This window comes from Sander vitreus, chromosome 17 (genome assembly GCF_031162955.1).
Source record: "Sander vitreus isolate 19-12246 chromosome 17, sanVit1, whole genome shotgun sequence".
In the NCBI taxonomy this organism is placed as follows: Eukaryota; Metazoa; Chordata; class Actinopteri; order Perciformes; family Percidae; genus Sander; species Sander vitreus.
In genome coordinates, this window is record NC_135871.1 from 1,340,634 (window position 1) to 1,362,312 (window position 21,679).

At 41.0% G+C, this 21,679-nt stretch overlaps 1 protein-coding gene across 1 annotated transcript in view; it reads left to right on the forward strand.

Moving 5' to 3' along the window:
• Window positions 1–3,615: 3,615 nt before the first annotated feature.
• col13a1 (collagen, type XIII, alpha 1) overlaps window positions 3,616–21,679 on the forward strand; it is a 75,870-nt gene continuing 57,806 nt past the window's right edge. The window contains exons 1-4 of the mRNA XM_078273103.1: window positions 3,616–3,636; window positions 11,324–11,359; window positions 14,012–14,038; window positions 19,442–19,492. Coding sequence (XP_078129229.1) covers window positions 11,339–11,359; window positions 14,012–14,038; window positions 19,442–19,492 — 99 coding nt within the window. The 5' untranslated portion in view covers window positions 3,616–3,636; window positions 11,324–11,338. The remainder of the gene's footprint in view (window positions 3,637–11,323; window positions 11,360–14,011; window positions 14,039–19,441; window positions 19,493–21,679) is intronic.

Sequence of the window (21,679 nt, forward strand, 5' to 3'; positions counted from 1 at the left end):
CACAGCTACTGTTCTCTACTATCCACAACATGGTCACGTCAAACACATAAAAAAGGTGACACCAAGCTGTAGCACAATGACATTTATGTAGCAAAGAAAACAGTTGACAAAGCTAAAACACAATCAGAATATACCACAGAACAGTATTAAAGAAGTAATCCACTGAAATGTCTTTAACAATCAAACATTCACCACCTGCAGCAAGATGGCTCTAAAACATTTGTAGCACCTTCACCATCACTTCACAAAGATGTAGAAACTCCTTAAAACCACTTCTCAGTTCCTCTACAACATAACTAAATGCACATAATGCTGGGTTACCAACAAGTCAAAGTGGGCAAATGCCCCAGAACTCTAGGAACCCTGGTCTCGTAAATTCCAACAAGTCCTCCAAATCCGTATGACAATATAGCTGGTTTGTTCCTCCACTATAATACGACCCACGGGAGCTTTTTCTGTTTCAAATGTAATGGTGTCCATTGTCAGTGTCATTACCTGCTTCCCATTCATTTCTATGGGAGCAGTCGTGCAATGGAATGCCTGATCAGTTCTACGCTTGCGCGAACACCGGCAAACTTCACAGCTCTATGCACGCATTGGCGTAAGGATGTTTGGACATTTCTGGTTACCAGAAGAACACATTAGACAGTGACAGTAGACCGTTATGATGGCAGAGATGAAGTTTACAAGGTGTTTGCTGGAGTTGCCTAAAGTATCTGTTAATGATATACGGAGGGTCGTCCGGCCATCCAGTACAACACCATGTAGCAAATTAAATAAAGGCTTCAAATTTTACGTTTCATAATTTCTTTGTAACTTTGAAGGTAATTTGCTAACGCTAGCTAGCCTGAGCTAGAAGCCTTGCTTTGGTGTTTTAAGTCATGACTCCGTCCTGCTTCAGGTTAATCATGCTTTAAATAAAGTTTAAGCATGTGTATACCTCTCACTTCATGTGTTTGTACTTCGATGAAAGTATCAGGTAAAAACAGGGCTACAAATGAGATCTCTGTGAGAGACCAGCAAACTCCTAGCAAACTATTATGTAGCTCAATGCTGGACATTTCACCCCAAATTCCAGTCACTTTACTGTATTTGTATTTGTTTAGTATTTGGTTTATTAGCCTTTAGTGGTGATTTTTTACGGTACAAAGTCCTGCTACATACGTACATATATAGCAAACTATATATGCTCCGCTATGTCGCGTTAGCATGCAGCTACAATAGTTAGCTATGAGTATGCTAACGTTAGATTGTAGTGGAACGAAGCAGCACTTTCTAACGTCACAAAAATTCCAGATAAAGGCTTCTGAACCAAACACTACATAATCAGACATGTTTCAGCAGGAATGTGACCCGGAATTGGGGAGACTTTAACAACATTACCAGCTAAGATGACATGTTTACTGCCGTTCGCATGTAGCTACTATAGTGGTATACAGCAGTGGTGGCTGGAAGAGCTGTCATCCCGTCTTCAAAAGGACACTTATGTACGTTTACACTTCATCGCATTAATAATAGACAGTCTATGGTTATTAGTCAAGACGAAGTATTAAAAGTAAAAACATTAACATAAACAACACAACAACGACGGCGCTACACGGTTTTGGATCAGTGACAAATCTCGATTGTTTGTAGCTATGACTATTGTATAATAAAGATTTAATAAAAAAGTTGTGATGTTTGATCATAAAGTGTTTCAACGCGTGCGTGGTACAAATCGCACAGGGACATCGTTAGTTTTCTACTACGTAATTATGCGCATGCGCAGAACGGATCGTACAGGCGGTACGGATCGGGTACTGACAGCGATCCCATCTGTGAAAACAACGCATACATGGACATGTACCATAAACCAAAGAACTTAACGGTCACGGTTTTAAACACGTTAACATTGTGTAACGGTCGTGGTTAGGTTTGGGTTAAAATCAGACGTTCACTCACTTCAGATTACGCACGTCACCTAGAACGTTAAAATAATACTTCCCACTTACTTTTACGGGACACTAACCGCAGTCTCCTGGGTGAAAGTCCTCCAAACTATATGACGATATTGGCTGTTAATTCCCTCTCGTACGACCCACATGAGTGTTTCATAGATTAACCCTAACGGTGGTAGGAAATACCATCTCAGTTTCAAACACGTTAGGAAACGGTCGTAGTTTGGTTAGGTTTAGGCACAAAAACTACTTGTTTAGGTTTAGGCACCAACAGTCATTAGTTAAGTTTAGAAAAAGATGGTTGTTTGGGTTAAAATCAGACGTTACGCAAGTAATGCTGAACTTGACCTAGCTTCGTTTGTTCCGTAAAGTAAAAAAAACTCACTGTTTCCTTTTATTTTTGAACGGAACATGAACCCCGGTCTTCTGGGTGAAAGTCCTGTGTTTGTTTGACCCATCCACCCACACAACCTGCCTCCTTACCAGGACATTTGGCGCTCTTATACTTCCTCACCTTACTTCCTGCTTTGCTCCCATTATAAATAACTACGGCGGCCACTAGAGGGCGCCACCACTGTATGTAAATATGAGTCGTAATTGCTGCCTGAACAAACGACTTATGTGGCCGTTTTTTAGTCTCGTAAATTCTCATATAAAAGCTCTCACAACATTTATACCTCGGTCTGTCAGCTAATCAGGGTGATTGATTAGTGTTTGATTGATGATTGGACAATCACTTATATCTGATTCATTGATCAGTTCAGTGTTCCCAAACCTGTGTGTTGGGACAAAGGGATTTCTATTCATTAAATTATAAATAGACATTCACATTCAATCATTAAGCCAGTAAGCCATAGCTCAGATAAATGTTTGAGGTTCCTCCCATCCAGGATTACTGATGTGAGAGGAATGGCTTCCCCTCTCTCACACGCCCGCACAAACACACATACACACACACACAAACACACACCCACACTCTCTCTCTCTGGGAAGATCAGGCAGTTATTCTCCTCAGTAGCTTTTTGGAAAATGTCAAGAGTTCCTGTTTTGACTTCCAACCAATTAGTGTTCCATCCTTTACTTAAGAGCTGCTCACACAAGAAGCATTTGTGTTCCGCTCACACGCTCAATGAAAACAAAACACACTTGACTTTTTACAATGTGCTCCTTCTTGTTCTTAGAACCTGGACATTGTATTCTAGTTCTTTGTGATTTGTTTTTGATGGAAGTCCCCATTCTAACATGTTGTCATATCCGCATTAGCAAGGTACTCAAATAGGGGGGCATAGGGTCAGTTATGCAGAAACATAAGGTCTTTTAGCATGCATTGTCCCAACCAATCTTTGCATGTTTGAGTGTTTGTGGTGAAATGAAGCAACTGGTTGTTCTTTTATGTTCGGTAAAAACCTTGTGTTGTGTTAAAATATGATTCACTGAATGCCTGTTGACCAGAATGGGGCATGTTACTGCATCAGTAGTGTTCTTTCTGTGTGCTGTCACTGAGCTAAAAAAGGCCAAAATAAAACATATTCATACAAGCTAGTAACTACCTCAAGAATCTCCAATTCATTGTATTCTGGCCTGGTTCATTGCAGGCATATTATATCATGGACTTTATCTGTCAAATGTACTCTTTCCTTTTTGTACCAATTTTCTCTCACCCCTTTTTCAGGGTCCTCCTGGACGGGCAGGCTTTCCGGTAACTGTCTTTTTAACTTGTGTCTTTGTGTGGCTCTGTACACAGTATTTGCATGAGTAGATAGTTATCACTGCAGTATTGATGTCTCGTCTGCTCTCTACTGATTAGTTGTTGTCTTTATTTGGATTTTCAAATGAGTTTTAATGATCATATATATATATATATATATATATATATATATATATATATATATATATATATATATATTGAAATTAAATACATCCAGTGGTTGTTATCAGATGATAGCCATAGCTGTGTCCAAAAAAATACATTTATATGATACTAATTTCCTTTTCTGAATTAGTTTTAGAGGAAATATATTTTATGAAAGCGAGGCTATGCAACTTTTGAAAGAGGACATAACACAAACTCCATTTTTCGAATGAAAGGTTCAATTGATAATAAATACCTGGTCTTGCTTTATCTGGGCTGGCCAGTAGCTTACAGTAACTTGTAGTTCTCTACTGTGAAGTTTAGCTACATTTTGCTGTGTAAAACTTCATAACCGTTAAAATAAACAAGTCAGTTTGTTGAGCTGTCTCGCAGTAACCAGCAGAAGAGTTAACATGCTCCTCACACATTACAAGATGACGAAAGAAATGTTACTGAACAAATGAAAAGTTGAATTCATTAGCAATGAAGCACACCCTTGCTATGTTCAATACACTCAGGTTTTTTTGCTGCTGCAGCCTTAGCCTGCTATAAGAAGTAACTTATGGTGGCTAATGTTAGCATGTTGCTGTTTTCTGCGTGTGGTTCCAATCTACTCAGGCTACATTTACATTGCTACGTTTTGGTTTGAAAAACGAATATCTTCTGTTATGTTTCCCCCTCTCATTCCCCCTGCTCTGGCGTTTCTGAGCACCTAAACCGGAGACATTTGGAAACACTTCTGACCCGTTTTGGTTTGGAATCTGTGGGGTTGTGTTGCCGTCTCAATGGCCGCAAACGGAGACCTTTGGCAAAACCGACACTGACGCCAACGCTTCACCGTCTGATTGGGTCTTATCTGTCACGACATTTCATTCTCTGAGACTAAGCTACTAACGTTACCTTGGCAACTACCAGCAACCGGCAGAGTATACATGTTGCCTCCTTTTTACCCTGGCACACGCATGCCCAGTATACCAGAATGTTGATGAGATATGAGGTTTGGGCATGTTAGTTTAAACAGAGATTAGTTCTTCTACTGGAGCTAAAAATCCTTTTGTGTATGGAGATCACTTTTGGCTCAAAACTCTCCTTAAAAACCAAAACGTAGAGATGTAAATGTAGCCTCAATGACCTCTCTGAACAGTGTTGGGGAGAAGCGACCCATGGTAGCCTAGCTGTGTTGCAAAATCATGATGTCATCACGTTTAAAAATAGGCAGGCATTTAGTCATTGTGTAATGTAAGTGTATTTCATCGACAATCACATTAGTTTATTTATGGCACAAATTCATTTGTGCATTTTTATGTTATTACTAGTACTAGCTGTTTTGCTATAGCCTAGTAACTTCCAATGAAAACTAGTTTTTTTTATTGCCACAAAAAATGCCAAAACTAAACGAGTAGAAGTTCTGGATCGACAGCCAGAAACATGGAACAAACACAACAGTTACGGCAACAGCTGCAACAGAGGAATGGAAATTATACAACATCTAAACGCGCATATATACTGTATATGTGTATGCACATGCCCAAGATATACATTACATCTACATAATACACATATACAATACGTACATACATACATACATACGTACGTACATACATACATACGTACATACATACATACATACGTACATACATACATACGTACGTACGTACACGTACACACACACACATAAAAATCAGAGTAGGTAGAGCGACAGGTGAACAGTGCTAAAAAATCATGAAGGCAAAAACATCAACAATGTATTAAGGTGTGGGTGGGGTCAAGTCTGGACCTCTGAGCACAGACCCATCCTCCTGGGTAGACCCAAAGTCACCACATAGGCCCATAATGACGCGTTCACCCCCAACCATTCACATTAGTGCCCAAGACTGGATTACCAACTGGGCAACTGCCTGTTTCAAAATGTGTGTTTAATCGAACAAATCAAATCACCACATATCAATACTAGGGCCATGGTGATGATGATGATAGAGCTCAGAAAAGTACACATTCCAAAGAGAGTGGGAAGAATGATGGTTAATTGGGTCTATTTTGCCCTCATGCTCCAGCAAAGAGCTTCCCTTCAGTAATTACTGTTCAAAGTTGCTTCTCTCGCACGGTCCTTAAAGCAACTGACTCAAGACACACACCATTATCCTATAATTGGCACTCGTGGCAAGAAGTGACATAGTCTGGCTTTAAAGAACAGGACAGGGGCTGTGTTAGGTTCAGACTACTGAAACACTGGGTAGTTGGGAAAAGATAATGGTTTCTGGTTACATTTTGAAAAGTGAATATTGTAATGTTTACAAATGCTTGACATGACTGATTAAATTGTATGCACTGTAGTTCAATATAGTTTCTTTGCTATGTAGATAAAACATGTAATCTAGGCAGACAGAACAGAATTGCAAATTAGTTCTGTATGAATGTATTTTTAAGGAAACAGGGTTGCACTGAACTCCAATGTGTTCAGATACACTCAACATGGAATTAAAATGAGTCAATCTGATTCTGTATTGTTTCTACGATGACTTTTCAGTTCAGGAACCTCAGAGATGTCAGTACAGCAGTGGGACTGAGTGCTTATAGCTTTAAAACCTTAGCAATATCCATTCATAACACAGTGAGCTGTTGGCTGGATTGTGCTATGTCCTCTTGGTTGTTTTAATTGACATTCTTTCTCTATTTCTGCTACAGCTTGGATGCAATGCTTATAAAATCTCTCTGACCAAACCTGCTTCTGCTGTATCATCTCTTCCCTTCCTTTCTCTTCAGTCTAACACTCTCCTCTTTCTGCTGAGCAAGCAGTCTCAGCATGTCAAACCCACATGGTTCACATCATGACAACAGGTGGCCATCTAGTATCTGACCTTTGTCCTGGGTAGCCAGTTACAACCAGCAATCCCCCCGTTTGGTTCTGACAAGCTCACTTGTGAAACAGGTCCATAAAACTGTTTAAAGCTGAGACGGCCACGTTTCCTTCCAATGTTCCTTTGCCTGAGTTTCGCTGACGGTTTGTGTCAAAGTGAGGAAGACATTCCTTCCAGAATTTGTGATTGATTACACCCGTCAAGCAGCGGGGAATTAAATCACGAGCGGTCTTTGACTGAATGGGGGCAGGAGGATGTGGTTTTTGGAAAGAGGGCCTGTAAGATTTGAAAATCAGCTAGCAGTGTGTTCCATAGAATGTGGTTCTTTCAGAATGGGACATTATAGCTCTTTATAACCAGAGGAGGTAGACCTCACTGACATGATTATGTATCATAAACACATGGTTCCCTCCTCAGATTACACACACACACACACACACATACTTGCAGGTGGACCAAGCTCACAGTGTGCCGTATTCCTACAATTCCTATTAACTAAAATAATCAATAATTCACTGATAATTATTAATAGAAGCTAACATCAGATATCTGCCTTCATCTGATCCACTGCAAAACTATATCACAACAAATGTGATCTTTCTCACAAGAAGTCTGTGTGTGTGTATGTGTGTGTGTGTGTGTGTGTGTGTGTGTGTGTGTGTGTGTGTGTGTACCTACAGGGGTGATTCCAGGATTTTTTAAGAGGGTTGGCACAGGGGGGACAAGAACAACACAATATAATTCTGCTAAATAAAACATCACATTCATTATTAGTTTCACCTGTTTTCATTTTAAACTAATTGCATATCCGAATACATTACACATTTGCCAGACTCAGCATGCCACCTTTTTTTTAAACAATTCCAGCGCTGGTTCCATGGTCTCAACATTTTGGATAGTCGTCATGGAAACATTAATTGGTCATGTGACAAGGGCTGGGAAGATTGGCAGAACAGGGAGCCAAGTGACAGTACTCTGATCCAATGGGAATCACAAATGTCAGATTGACAGCACTCTAGCCCAATGGATTGGGGTTCACCGGGGTGGGGGACGGGGACAATTACATTTCAGGGCGGTGCCACCCCGTGCCACCCTGTGCCCCCCCTTCTAGCCCCGCCTCTGTGTACCTAGCCTTCCTGACTCTTATCTTTTCAGGCAAGGACAAGATGAGTAGAAACATGTTTGGGACATACAGCAGGAGAAAGAGTGCAGCAGCAATCAGGTTTCTGTCTGTGGAATGAAGTGCAACACATGAACTGAATGAGGTTTTACAAAACACTTAATTTGTCATGGCTATAAAACCTACTTCAGTGAAGGTTGTATTTTGTGGTCACAGCAGATAATCACGTTGGGTACTTTGTAAAGCCCCCCGCTCTGTATTAAAACCATTTCTGGTGGTGGCAGATTCTCCCCAAGGCCTTGGTTTAAATTGGACCTTGGACAGGGCTTCAAAGGGCCCAGCTGTAGCCTGATAGTATTTAAAGGCTTGAACAAATATACCACATACTAATGACAGAGATACCAGCACATCTTATGTATCAGGAGGACTGAAAACAGCTGAATCTGGGTCCAGGCTCAGTTGAGATGAAGGGTGTGTTCTGATTTGTATGAGAAAGCCAGGGACCATATCTTCATTAACACTGCTGGTTATATTATGTAACATCTCCTGTCTGCCGGGGAACACAGGCCCTTAGTTTGGCATAATTCCATTGGTGTATTGCTTGGGAAGAAAATGGATTGTTCACATTTTACGCAGATATCAACTTCATCTTGGACAAATGCAGCACTCACTGGACAGGCATTGGTCTTTGAAAAACAGGTTTCTGATCAAGTATTAGCTGATAAATTGACAATGCCGTTACAAAATGCAATAATAGGTGTGATGCTCCTGGGGCTCAGTCAGAACAGAGGTTGGATCTGGATGACTCACTTCCTGTACCAGATAAAGATAGATGGTGGTTGGACCTCCAATAGAAACTCGTTAGCTCATTTCAGGAATGACACATTACTGTTGAGTTAGTTAGTTTCTTGGGGCCATGTATCTAGCAGCCATTTGCACTGGCTTCCACGCTGAGTGATGGGGCAGAGTAGAGACAGACAACAGTCAATAACAGCTTAGCACCACACAGTAAAACATGGATTTGTGCTTGAGTAGTGCAGTGGTTTTATGGTATTTCGACTCATGGCTATAAACTTGCTGTAAACTGATACACTAGTTGCTTTTTTGTTGCATTTATTTGAGAATAGCTTCTCCAGCTGTTTGCTGCCCCCAGTGGCCCATACATGTGTCACTTTGAAAACTGTGGGATCCGTAATATTTAAAAGCAGCAATGTAAGGTAACCACAGGTGTCAATAAACCAGAACAAAGCCAATTCTGAAAAAAACTTATGTAGTGTGTGGAAGGTGTTCATTCAGACTTATGATATCTTTACACTGTGATAGAAGGCTACTGTACCCAAACTCTCAGTATTAACATGTAGCAGGCCAGATAAACGGCGCTATAGTAAAAAATATTGCAGCTGTTGTTTCACGCTGTAGGTCTGATTTAATTTGCATTGGCTTTCAGTTCAGGAAATGCAAATTCCCTTAATTGAGCTGTGAATATTTATGATAAGATTAAACCTTAAACCTCAAACAAAGAAATCTTGATTCACTTTTGGCAAACCTGTGAATATATCTCAGACATTGAGAGGTCCATGGTGTATGTTGTGAGTTCATTATCGGGACATCAGATGTTGTCCCCAGACGCTCCCTAAAGTCTATCCCCAGTCTCCTCAGTCCTGCAGGGTGTCTCCACTAATCCCTCCTCACAGATGAGAGCACAGGTGAACGTTATAACTAATGCCTAAGTTACACCAAACAACTTTTCAAGCAATTCCAATGTCGCAGACTACCTCCTGCAACAGTGAGTCTTCACCACAGACCCTGTTACAGCTGCTGAGGGCAGAGGGAGGCGCATTACAAGTCTTTAGAAATAGATACCATCATTATCATTTTTATGGTTCATTTTAGTGTGAAAGATGCAGGGTGGATACGTGTGATGTGTCAGAGTGTCATGGCCACCAACCTCTTGCCTCAAATTTGATGCTCACTTTTCACTTTCCAAACTTATCCAAACAAATGTATCAGGAGTCATGGGCTGGGCATGACTGTGTCAAAATGTGGTTGTTTCTCTATCACAGTACATGCATGCTTGTCTCTAGTGTCAACATTTGGCATGGCATGGTTTACTGACTAAGCCCTCTCAACACAAATGATTCTAGTCTTTAAATGGATACCAAGGCATTAGGACTTTTACGGTACGTGTGCATTGTCAGCGTCATTTCAACACTTCCCATTGATTTCTATGGGAGCAGCCGTGCAATGCATTCTGGTAGCATCGCAGGGACTTTGGAGAAGCGGGGCATCGAGTCGCCCCGCTCGTCATTTGCATAAAGTTTAATCAAGGCAACTTTATGCAAATGAGGAGCGGCCTGCTCAGCTTGACGCCTCTCAAAAGCTGACGGAAATCTTTTAAACTGACAGCTGTCGATCTGAAATGAAGACAGATCCAGCAACTGCACGGCCTATTTCTTGCTTAAAATGTTTTGAGATGGGCGCCTGGGTAGTTCATGTCGAGCAGGGCACTGCAGGGCGTGGCAGGGCACTGCAGGGCATAGCAGGGGACTGCAGGCCGTAGTAGGGCATAGCAGTGCAGAGCTGGGCGACGACTACAGCTGCAACCATGATTTAGGTGCCACCCTAATCCAAGGAAAACTGAGAGGTGGGAAAACATTAGGACTCCGGGGAATAAGCTCCCCGGAGCTAAGTTAGTAACAAGCATTTCTGGGACATGAATGAACACAGATGGAAAGAGAGAGGAGAGAAGAGCTCAGTGTGTCAAAGGAAGTCTCCCGACAGTCTAAAACTATAACAGCATAACTAAGAGCTGGTGCAAGGCAAACCTGAGGGTTGGTAGATGAATCTGACGACTATGAAGAGAAGCAGAGAAGAGAAGGCAGACTGCAGCGGGCGTGGGTTTGGTTCAAACCTGTGGCCCTTTGCTGCACGTCATTCCCCATCTCTCTCCCCCTTTATTTTCTAAGCTGTCCTACTAAAAAAGGCCTAAAATGCCAAAAAATATTTTTTGAAAAAAAAAACGTTTTTAGAAACACGTTTCTGAACTATTTTCGTAAAATAAGAGATCGTACTCCAAACAAGCCGCTGTTATGGTCCGTTTAGAAATCTGGGAGCAGACAGCCCCACGTGACGCGTTCATCCAATCAGATGCAACCATAGGGCTTGTATGAGGCTGTAGCCTATTTTCTTTGCTTGTCAGTGGTCAGTGAAGAGAAACTGATGGTGGCGAGCCCACTAGCATGCATTGCTTGGAAGCGGGGGCGATCCGCCTGTGAAAACAACGCCTATATGGACACGTACCATTACAAACCCATTATTAGCAACTCTTTCCCACTAGTAGCACCCATTAGGTTCAATGATCACTACTAAAACATTTAGTGATGTATTGCATTTCTGTTCTCATAATATTGGTGGGATTTGGTTTAATTTAGATTCCATGTAATCAGATGAGATTGTATTCATGTAGTGTCTAAATGTCTAGGTATCCCTTTAAGAGTCTACTTGAGTCTAACCTTCTTGTTGATGCTTGTTCCTTTGAATCTGCATTGGTCAATAGGGTGACAAAGGAAGTATGGGGATTCCTGGGAGAATGGTGAGTGACTTGGACTTGTGTATGAAGCACACTATAGTAATGGTTACATTCATTATGACACAGCCAATGACAAAAGCAACATATCAGTTCTAAGGACAGCAGTGGTTTAAGAGAATGCTATTACACACCTGTGATCTACCCACATTCTGGCTGATTAGAGCTCTTCTCAGGTGTGAGAGGGTGTGTGCAGATGGTACCTCACCTGTTAGGGTGGGACTAATTACACCTTCATCATTCTAATTTTGAGTTTGAGGAATCATGTGACCCTATGTACACACCAGCATGGTTTTTCCCACCTTAAACCTGAGCTGAGCAGAGGTCTTTATCATTGATTGTATGTATACTAGAAGTGCAGCATTGTGATTGCTGACCATAAGTCATGGGTCATCTTTAAGTGAGCATGGAACTGCTGATAATGTAACATCATAAATGAACACTTGTAAATTGTAATAAGTGTTAATTGTTAATTGTGGCGTTAATTGTGACGTTACTATACAAGTATGAAATACAACTATTGCTTTCCCTAAGAAATCCCCTTCCAATTCCCTAAGTTTGCTAGACTTTTAAATTACATACCATTAATTACAGTGTGATAAGGGGTGTCACGTTTTTGATTTTAAATTGAAAATCAATCTAATTGAGCTTTCGATTTCTACTTTTGAAATAAAAAGCATGATCAGCAATTCCCCCAGTATTTTTTTCTCCCTTCATCTGCCTACTTGCGCATGTCCAAAGAAAAAAACAGACACAACATAGCTTACCGACTGGTAGCATGCAGCTGAAGACACAGGGTAACATTAGCTTAGCAGTAGCCTGCGGCTGCGCTTTTCCATACTCCGTGGCCACTGCCAGAGTCGGAGATAACGGAGAAACAACAGAAATGAAAAATCCTGTGGTCACTGTGACAATGTTGCCTTTCGTGTGAGGAAGCAAACAATGAAGGTAAAGCATGTGGGCTCCGACTTGACTTCATGGTGGGTTCATGTACACCTTGTTAAACTAATGGTGCATCCAACAGTATGTTGTTAATTTTATTATACTAAACTATTGTTGTAAAATACCCTTCTGCCATCTAGTGGCTCTCATTGTGGCATTTCCGTCACTGCTGAAAACAAAATGTTTCAATTGAAAATTGAATCGAATTGTGTCCTTAAAATGGAAAGTCTAATCGAATCGTGACACCAAGTGTGATGTCAGGAAATGTCCAACCACAGCCTTATAATGTCACGTAATGTGACAGAGGTGAATTATAAGATGTTGGACAACTGTAAAATGCAGTGATACAGTGATACTGCCTTATTTTTATATTCACAAAAACATACTCCATAGTAACTCAACATAAACCCTTAAATGTGTCTTTAGGGCCTTACAGCTGTCAGTGGTGTATAATATATTCTTCAGGTATTAGACGTTGCAGTGTGTTATTTAAAACAGCCTGTACTTGACGTCCCTCTCAGCCCACCCAGGCTGTAGTGCGTAGTATAACCACTTATTATAAATCTGTTTTACTTTAGTATTACTTCCAGTCATTTCTGTGCAGCTAATGGCCTGTAATTTACAGGGCTACCACTCAATTAATTTGGTTACTTTTGAACGTTTCTTTTTCGATTTGGCCATATTTCAAACAATTTTAGCACTGCCACGTATATGTCACTGACCTAGCTAAACAATGTCACAATGAAAAAAAAAGAAAAAAAAAACAGTGCTTAAATATCATTGTGGTTGTTCAAAGCAGATATCCTCTATTATGATCAAAGGAGACAGAAGGGCCACCGAAACAGCTTTAACACTTTGGATACTATGAATTAGAAACATTGGATTTAAATCAGTGTACAATTGGTTACCTCTACAATAAATATGTAATTATGTAAGTGCATTATATCTAATACACCAAAGGTGTTATGTCTCATTTTAAATGAAAGGCCAGGGTATACTGATACATATTTATCTCAAAAGAAGTGGAGTGAAGTGATATGTTAAACTTGACTCTGATTTTTTGTATCACGGTGTTAGGAGTCCATCTTGATGCAGTACTTACTCAGCAATTCTCGGTATGCTTTAAACAAACTTGGTTGTCCAAAATGGTTTAAAATCATCTGATGGCAAAAGTCTCTCTGAGAACTTTGTCTCTTTTGAACAGTCTTTGTAATATCATTGTGATGAATTGTGTATTTGGGGATAAGATTTAGACTAGTCTATATCAACGACGTTTCATTTACAGGAAGGTAAAGGCTCTAAGGATTACAGGAAGGTCTGGCAATGCGAGACTATGTTAAGACAGTCTCCTTGAAAGCATTCATGATAGTTGCTCTATGCATAATGAAAAAAGATGCATAAAATGGGCAAATTATTTCTTTTGAAAAGTCAAAGTGTTAGTAGTTGGATTCCACCGTCAGAAAGAATGTGTCAGACACTGTTAGATGATCTGACAAGCACTTTGTTTGAAGCACACTGAGGCCTTTGGTTTCCACTTAACTTACACATAGTGTAGCTGGCCTTAGTTCTTCCACCACCTCCCCATCACTAGTTCTGAGGATGCTGCATGCCCCGATCCCTCTCCATGTCGCTAACACTGGTTCCTCTCTCTCTTGTGTCTCTCTCCTCCCTTCACACCTTTTTGCATGTGACTGTGTCTGCTGTGACTGATCCCAGGGCTTAAAAGGACAAGCAGGGGAGAAGGTAAGGTTAGAACCATTAGCAGGTTTACTTAAAAAAAACAATTTAGCACCAGTCCATTGTCTGAATTGGAACAAAAAAAGGTGCCAGTACCCTAAGGCATCAGTTCCATGACATAATCATTGCATGTGTCTTGGATGTATTTATATTCATACATGTATTTTGTTTGAGTAACCCCGAATGGTCGAGGATTCAATCTAAGGAGCCTGATTCGACTACCAATCTCACAGTTGAATCATCGCAGTGTCTGAAAGTGTGGCTATCCTTCCATTCGCCCTAAATGGGGGGGCTGTATGTCAGATTTTACATAGAATTCTTGACTTTTCCTTTAAATATCAGCCATTAAAAAATATGTTAATAACAATTAGAGGTAAGGGTACAAATGTGTACAAAAATCCGAACTGCCAGTACACAGTACTGGCCCATTTCAGGTACAGCACCAGTAAAAGACAAACTGCAATTGCTCCGGTGCTGCCGGAAATTTCACCGGATGTCCCTCTTTGCGGCCGGATGTCCGTCCCCTTCCTCTTTCTTTGTGTTGGCGTTCTAACCTCTGGTGGATTTGTGAGGACTATGGTTAACTGCTCCTCAGATCTCTGCAGGGTAAATCCAGACAGCTAGCTAGACTATCTGTCCAATCTGAGTTTTCTGTTGCACGACTAAAACTACTTTAGAACGTTCACATGTTCCACCAAAACAAGTTCCTTCCTGAGACTATTTTGCAGAGGCACAAGGCACAGAGCTTAGCGCCGCCCAAGACGATTGTGATTGGTTTAAAGAAATGCCAATAAACCAGAGCACGTTTTTCTCACATCCAGGAATGCTGTGTGGACTAGCCAGACCTTCTTCCACAGTGCTGTGGAGGAAGGTCTGGCAGTGCGAGACTATATCAAAGCAGACTGCTTGCATGAGCGCGAGTAGGAAGAGTTGCAGAAGAAAAGTGAAATATAAACAGGTTGCTCATTTGAGACACTGCTTAATGTGACTTGGTGGTAGAAGTGCAGAGCAGTGCACCGCATTTTGTGTACAGGTAGCATGTGATTTATATCTGTATAACCAAACGGCAAGAGGGTCACATTCTGTAAATGGTTTCCCACCCTGGTTGGATTACCTTTACTCTTTACACCATGAAACACAATAGTAACAATTTGTCACATAAGCGTCTGAATGTTCAAATTTAAGACTCCCCAAAGAAAGTGGAGAAACACTTTTAGAGGATCTCAAAGAGAACTTAGAATGAATAGTTATATATTGAGATAAATAAATGCTGTTACTGGTGCGTTGCACAACTGTTAAATCTCAGCTCTCAGTCTTGTAGAAGTTACCATAAATATAAGCTGCCAGCTGGGAGAGAAAAGATTGATATTGGCCTCAAGGTGGAAATTACATATAAGACATTTTTTACTGTAGGCTCCGATGTCTCCCACTTGGCTTCATGAATTGGAAAAGTGTGTCAACAGAGACGGTAAACATGCAGTAAATCTGTCAATGTCAGCAGCACAGGAACAGAAAAGTCTAAAAGATCACTTTTATTCACATCAATGTAATGAACTCTACCCGCAAAGAGTATGTGATGTCTGCTGCAGTGTGTTAAAAGTTGAATTTAAGTCCATCAATGAAAATGAACTCTAGTGAAAATTAAATGCATAGCAGCTTGCAAGTAAAACTTAAAGGTGTGGCGTTTTTGATCAGTCTGAGACTATTTAGCAGAGGCACCATGGCTCCGTCCGGTGCTTAAAGAAATAAACCAGAGCACGTTTTTCTCCAATCCCGGAATGCTGTGTGGACTAGCCAGACCTTCCTCCACAGCGCTGTAGAAGAAGGTCTGGCAATACGAAACTAATATATTGACTAAATTGACCTCAGAGATTTTTAGCCTCTTTTACCTGGAAGTTTTTTTTTCAGCCAGCAAATGTATTTCTTGTGAACTGTTTCCAGCAGTAGCACCTGCCCGGCCCAGCAATAAACAGCACACAGACAAAGTTAACAACTAGCTGGCGAAGAAAGCAGAACATTTAGCAGCTAATGAGCCTCATATTTTTATCTGAGTTAATATATAAAACAGAGCTAAAACTTACATTTGTATGCTGACAGAGATAGTAGTCCAATGAGATGATAATGTTGGTCTGTGTCTGCAGGATGTGTAAAAAAAAAAAAAAAAAAAAAAAAAAATAATAATAATAATAATAATAATAATAATAATGTATTAATGGAGCTTTAATAAGGTGTCTCCCATTTCACCTCAGCATTTTGCAAATGCATGGGCCTGTTGGATTTGAACCCTCTTCAACACTGGGTCTCCACATTTGGTAAAGCAGTCACAACATCCTAATCTATCGGCTGTATCAAAGCCAGACGCAGCAGATTTACAGATTTGTTCTCGTCAAATACGTGATTTGTGATGTGTATGGCTGAATGGTCAATGAAAAGGGAAACACTCAGCACATTCTTGACTGTCATGTCACAATGACAAGTGTGGTTATTAGCCAAGCATCAGTCAGCCAAAACAAATAGTAGTCTCAGCACCGGCCTGACTTGTGAGAGAGCAGAAATAGTAACCTAACAAATGTTAGGCAGCTTTTTGGATCAATCCACAGATCTGCAGCCAAAATAATCCATTGGTTGCCTCTCTATTTCTAGGCAGGGAACTAATTGTAATAGTGCTATCAGGATCTGTCCACTGTGTGGTTAGTGTCTTAGAGTATGAGGAGAGGATGAAAAAACACAGAGCAGACTTCGGTGTAGATTGTTTATTAAAAGGAAGCATCTTCCCCAGAAAAGGAAGTGTGAGACGCGCACAAAGAGAGTAAGTGAAGACAAGCTTTTCTAGAACACTGCTCTCTTCAAACAAATGGCTTCTGTGGGTTTCGTGGGAGGGTGTTTGGGGCAGCTGAGAGAAAAAACAGAAAGACGGCTTGGTTTTGCAAAAGAACCACAGCAGATGGACATTCTACTCTTCATGGGCTCGAGAACATTTCATTTAGAAGGAAAAGTTGCTCTGAGTGGGTTCTGGTTTTAGTTTGTGATTTTAACTTTACCTTGTTACCTTGACCTCTTGCAACCAAAGTAATCCAATCGCTGCACAAGTGTATCTGTAGATCTTCACTTGTCTAATCTACTAAAGGTGTAGAAAAACAATGAAGTAACTGAAGACTGCCACAGATGACATGAACCCTCTTTTTCCATCATTACCTCTGCATTCTGGCCCCTGAGTGATACATCTACCATCAAACCAAGAGTGAAAAAAAACAAATTCTGGGCTTCCTTAGACATTTGGACATATTCGGAAACACCTTTGTCTTTGACGGATGACTGGGACCATCAGATATATCTCGAGATAGGGTTTCCCTACAGGAGGACAGAAGCTAATAAGGGAAAGTGCTGGAAACCTGAGTTGGCCAGTCTGATCTCGGTCGTTTGTGGGATTGACAGACAGACCACGTCACCGTGCAAATCAACTATTTTGGGCCAAATCCAGAGCTCAGAGGCACTGCACAGTGTGTACAGCAGCACCGTTGACCTTTTGAGTCCCACTGTCGAGTTATGAAGTACGATCCTGAAATCAGTTTGTTCGGGGGTCTAAGATATACTCCATTTGAATACTTAAGGCCTGATCATACGAGCTGACCAATGTAGCAGAGGCTGAGATATTCTGACTTTTATGTATAAGTGCTTAATAAATAAAGAATAAAACATTACATAAAAATAAAATGTATGGGTTATTCACAATGCTATTTCACATAATGCAACGTGAAGCCCCCCTTTGTTAGACTCTCTGTGCCTGAAAAATGCCTACATCTTTCAAACTCCATAACCTTCAGTTTGTAACGCAGGCTAAGAAAATACTATTACTTTCAGTAATTTCTGTGCAGTTAACGGCCTATAATTTACAGGGGGTGCAACTCAATTCATTTGGTTACTTTTGAACATTTCTTTTTGATTTGGCCATATTTCAAACTATTTCAACCCTTCTACATGGGGGTATTATTTAGACTGAATATAGTTTTTACTTAAATGACACTGTGTTCTCCATAGCTCACAGGCCTCACACCTAAGGAATGTCACAATGGGAAAACAAAGTGCTGAATTATCAGACTAGATTTTTTTTTTTTTATGTCAATAGTATGAGATCATCTGGGTTATTTGCTGAGAAGACATTAAATAACAGCTTTCACAGGCTGAGAAGTACTCCTCTTGCCTGGCAATGCCAGATGATTTCCAAGGGGTGTTGATTTCCAACGGTACACACTTAGACAGTGTTTCTGAAAACATTTGAGGCAAGAAATATGCAATACAGTAACAGGATCTTGATTCCTATTTCATCAGAACTGCCTAGTTTGGTAGTTGGATCTGAGTTTTGTGAGCCTGGCGTGTTGCGTTGGGTGGAAAATGTCACTTACGTCCAGTAACTATGTTCGGGCCCGTTGTCTTCGGCTGGAAATGTGTCTGAATGGGAGGGGGACCATACTTGTCTGCCAGTGCAATTGAGCTTGGCCGATTTGTTTGGTTCCCAGGCTAGTACTCCTCATGACAAACTGACTTTGGTTTGTAAAATTGGTGGAGTGCCCCTTTAGCTTATTGTTTGGTTAGCAATAAGGCAGGGTACCGAATTCAATACTTATAATGCACCGACCGAATTGAATTGCCTCTAAAGTATCGCTTATCGGGAAATGCCTCGTCATTTAATACCCAATTTCAATACCTAAGGAGTAAATCTAATCAGTCAGTGAGCCAATAAGCATGCAGCATGCTTCTACCAAGATGTAATAATGTTTGTGATTGGCTGTCTAACGTTACACGTCGTAGAGACACGCAGGAAAAACTCTACGTTACGCAGAGACGGCTCACCTAGTATAAACAAAAGATAAATAAAATGATGTGTGCTTTAATATGTGATGTTGTAATTTGTTTTGGTTTTATACTATTTGGTATCGAAGAAAGTGTTGTTTATGAACAGGTATCAAAGTCACGGTATTGGTATTGGTACCGGTATCCAAAAATTTTTTAGCGATACCTAGCCCCAGTTGCTAACATCAACTTTCAACCATAGCTATAGCATGTTCTGGCTATATCATGTTAGCAGTTAATTTGCTAGCTGCAGCAGTTAACCAACTAACCCTTCAAACAGTTACCAAGCTTTTAGCACCACCCATCTCACAAGATCATGCAGATTAACATCACTGTGGAACTTTCTAGTGTGACCAGAGTTAGACTTTATGCATGTCCACCACGGTTGTTTGAGAGGAGGTATTTATGTGACAGAATTAGACACAGTGAATGTCATACAGATGCTAGTGGATGGATTTGCCTGTGCTATATCTATTTACCTTTGGAGGAATGCACCTATGTGCTGAATTTCTCCAATAATATCTTCCTATTTCTTCCTCTCTTTCTATCTGTCTATAGGGAGCACCAGGCGAGCCAGGTCTGTCTATCATTGGACCAAGAGGACCTCCTGTAAGTGTCTTCACCTCCTCTCTCTGAACCTAATAAACCACTTATCTTGAATCAGTGCTGCCTGCCTGCACGTCAAGCTTTTTTTTATTAGCTTCCATTTTACTAGACCTCTGCTTAACACATTAGGTTCTTGAACGCCAACAGACTTTTTAGTTCTGTTGATCAAAACTAGACAAATGGAGAGACTTCTTTCCGAGCTTGCGGGCTACTGGCTCGGGGGTTATGTTAGCCCAGCCAATCATGTGTATGCACCACAAATGATAGAATAATGCAATGTAATAACAGACTGTGTGGAAACAGCAGCATTGTTCGAGGAGCTGTGATTTGGTCATAAATTGGATCATTAGTCATTCTTGCTTTAAGCCCAATTCAGACCAAAGATTTGCAACAAGACAAAACCGTTTCAGAACGTTGTAGGAAAAACGTTTCAGCGGTCTGAAATGGCCCGTCTCAGCTCGACTCAAACCAGCTGATGGTTTCGCTGCAACTCACTCTTTCAATCAGAAAGACTGGTTTTAGAACGTAAGAGACGTCGCCTGTTTCAACAGCCAATAGAGAAGTCAGCTGGTAAAGTCAGCTACAAACTATAAAAATAAAATGATCCATAATCCCAACAGCTGATCGAAATGGCAGAGTTTTAGACGGCGCCTCAACGACCGTCCGAAAGCACATTAACGTTATATGGTCGAGTCAGATAGAGAGACTGAAGAGAGGGAGAGCCCAGCGTAGTTAGAAACAAAGCCATGAATCAGAGAAATAAAACGTGTTTTCGACCCATTCATCACTAGATATGCAACTGTAGCGAGCATCTCAATGGCACCAATGTTATCCACATGCATATTGTTTACACAAAACAAATGATATGTCCAGCCACAAAAAAGCCTAAAAGTCGGAAGTTAGAACGGAAGTACAAAGAGGCGTTGTTATGGAGATAATACACCATCTTGTCTCGTCTCATTGGTGTGAACTGGCAGCTTTCAGAACGCTGCAACCTGACTTGTTGCAAGAAATTGCAAGTTTCAACTCGTCTCGTCGCGAATCTTTGGTTTGAAATATATATATATATATTTATTTGTTTTATCCGAGGTGCAGTCGGAAGAGATGTGTTTTTAGCCTTCGTCGGAAGATGCGTAGGCTTTCGGCCATCCTGATGTCAATAGGGAGCTCATTCCACCATTTGGGAGCCAGGACAGTAAACAGTCGGGATTTCGTTGAGGGATTAGTTGTCCCTTGCTGTGAGGGGGCAGCAAGCAGGTTGGCTGATGCAGAGCGGAGTGGACGGGTTGGGGTATAGGGTTTGACCATGTCCTGGATGTAAGCTGGGGCTGATCTGTTCGTGGCCCTGTATGTAAGTACGAGTGTCTTGAAGCGTACGTGGGCAGCAATTGGTAATCAGTGAAGAAGCGCTGTAGTGGGAGAGAACAAGTCGAGCTGCTGTGTTCTGAATGAGCTGCAGGGGCCGTACTAACATGCTATTAAGTACACTAAAACAGTATATGACAGTATCCAAAACCTTAGTTTGAAACCAATAGTACCTGAGTGGCATACTATTTCCGGTAAAATATTACAGTATGCAATACCGGACACTACGACGGCATAAATATCCCACAATGCAATGCTGTAGTAGCGACAACGTTCAAAACAGACAAATGGACAGAAACCGAGGAGATCTGTAACGTCAATAACGCTCCAATTTACATTTCAACATATTTAAACGACTGTTGGTCTAGTGGTCTAATTGAAGCTTTATCTGGCGACGCCGCTAGAGCGGAGATCGGCGGGGGTTACCATGGTTACGCGTCTTCAACGGCAAGGAGGCTCTCAGGAAGTGACGATGAAAATTACAGCTTAGTGCGTCCGAAAAAAGATACACACTTCTGTTTATTTACACAAAACTATGTTGAACGATAGTTTACATGTTGAGTATGTAGTGCAGAGTATGAGATTTCAGACGCAACCCTAGTCTTAATGGATCCTATTGTTATGCACCCAAATTCTCTTGTTTTGAGGCCAAATGAGTTTAGTGTTTCTTTTTGTTCTCCTTTTTAATTTCAGGTGGCCTGACTAGGCTACGTAGCATAAAATGCCTTTTTTTGGATAATGGCCGAAGAGTCTAACCAATTGAAGTGGAGCACACATCTGTTATTCTAGTTGATGGTGCTTAAATCTGTGGCTGTGTGTGCCCAC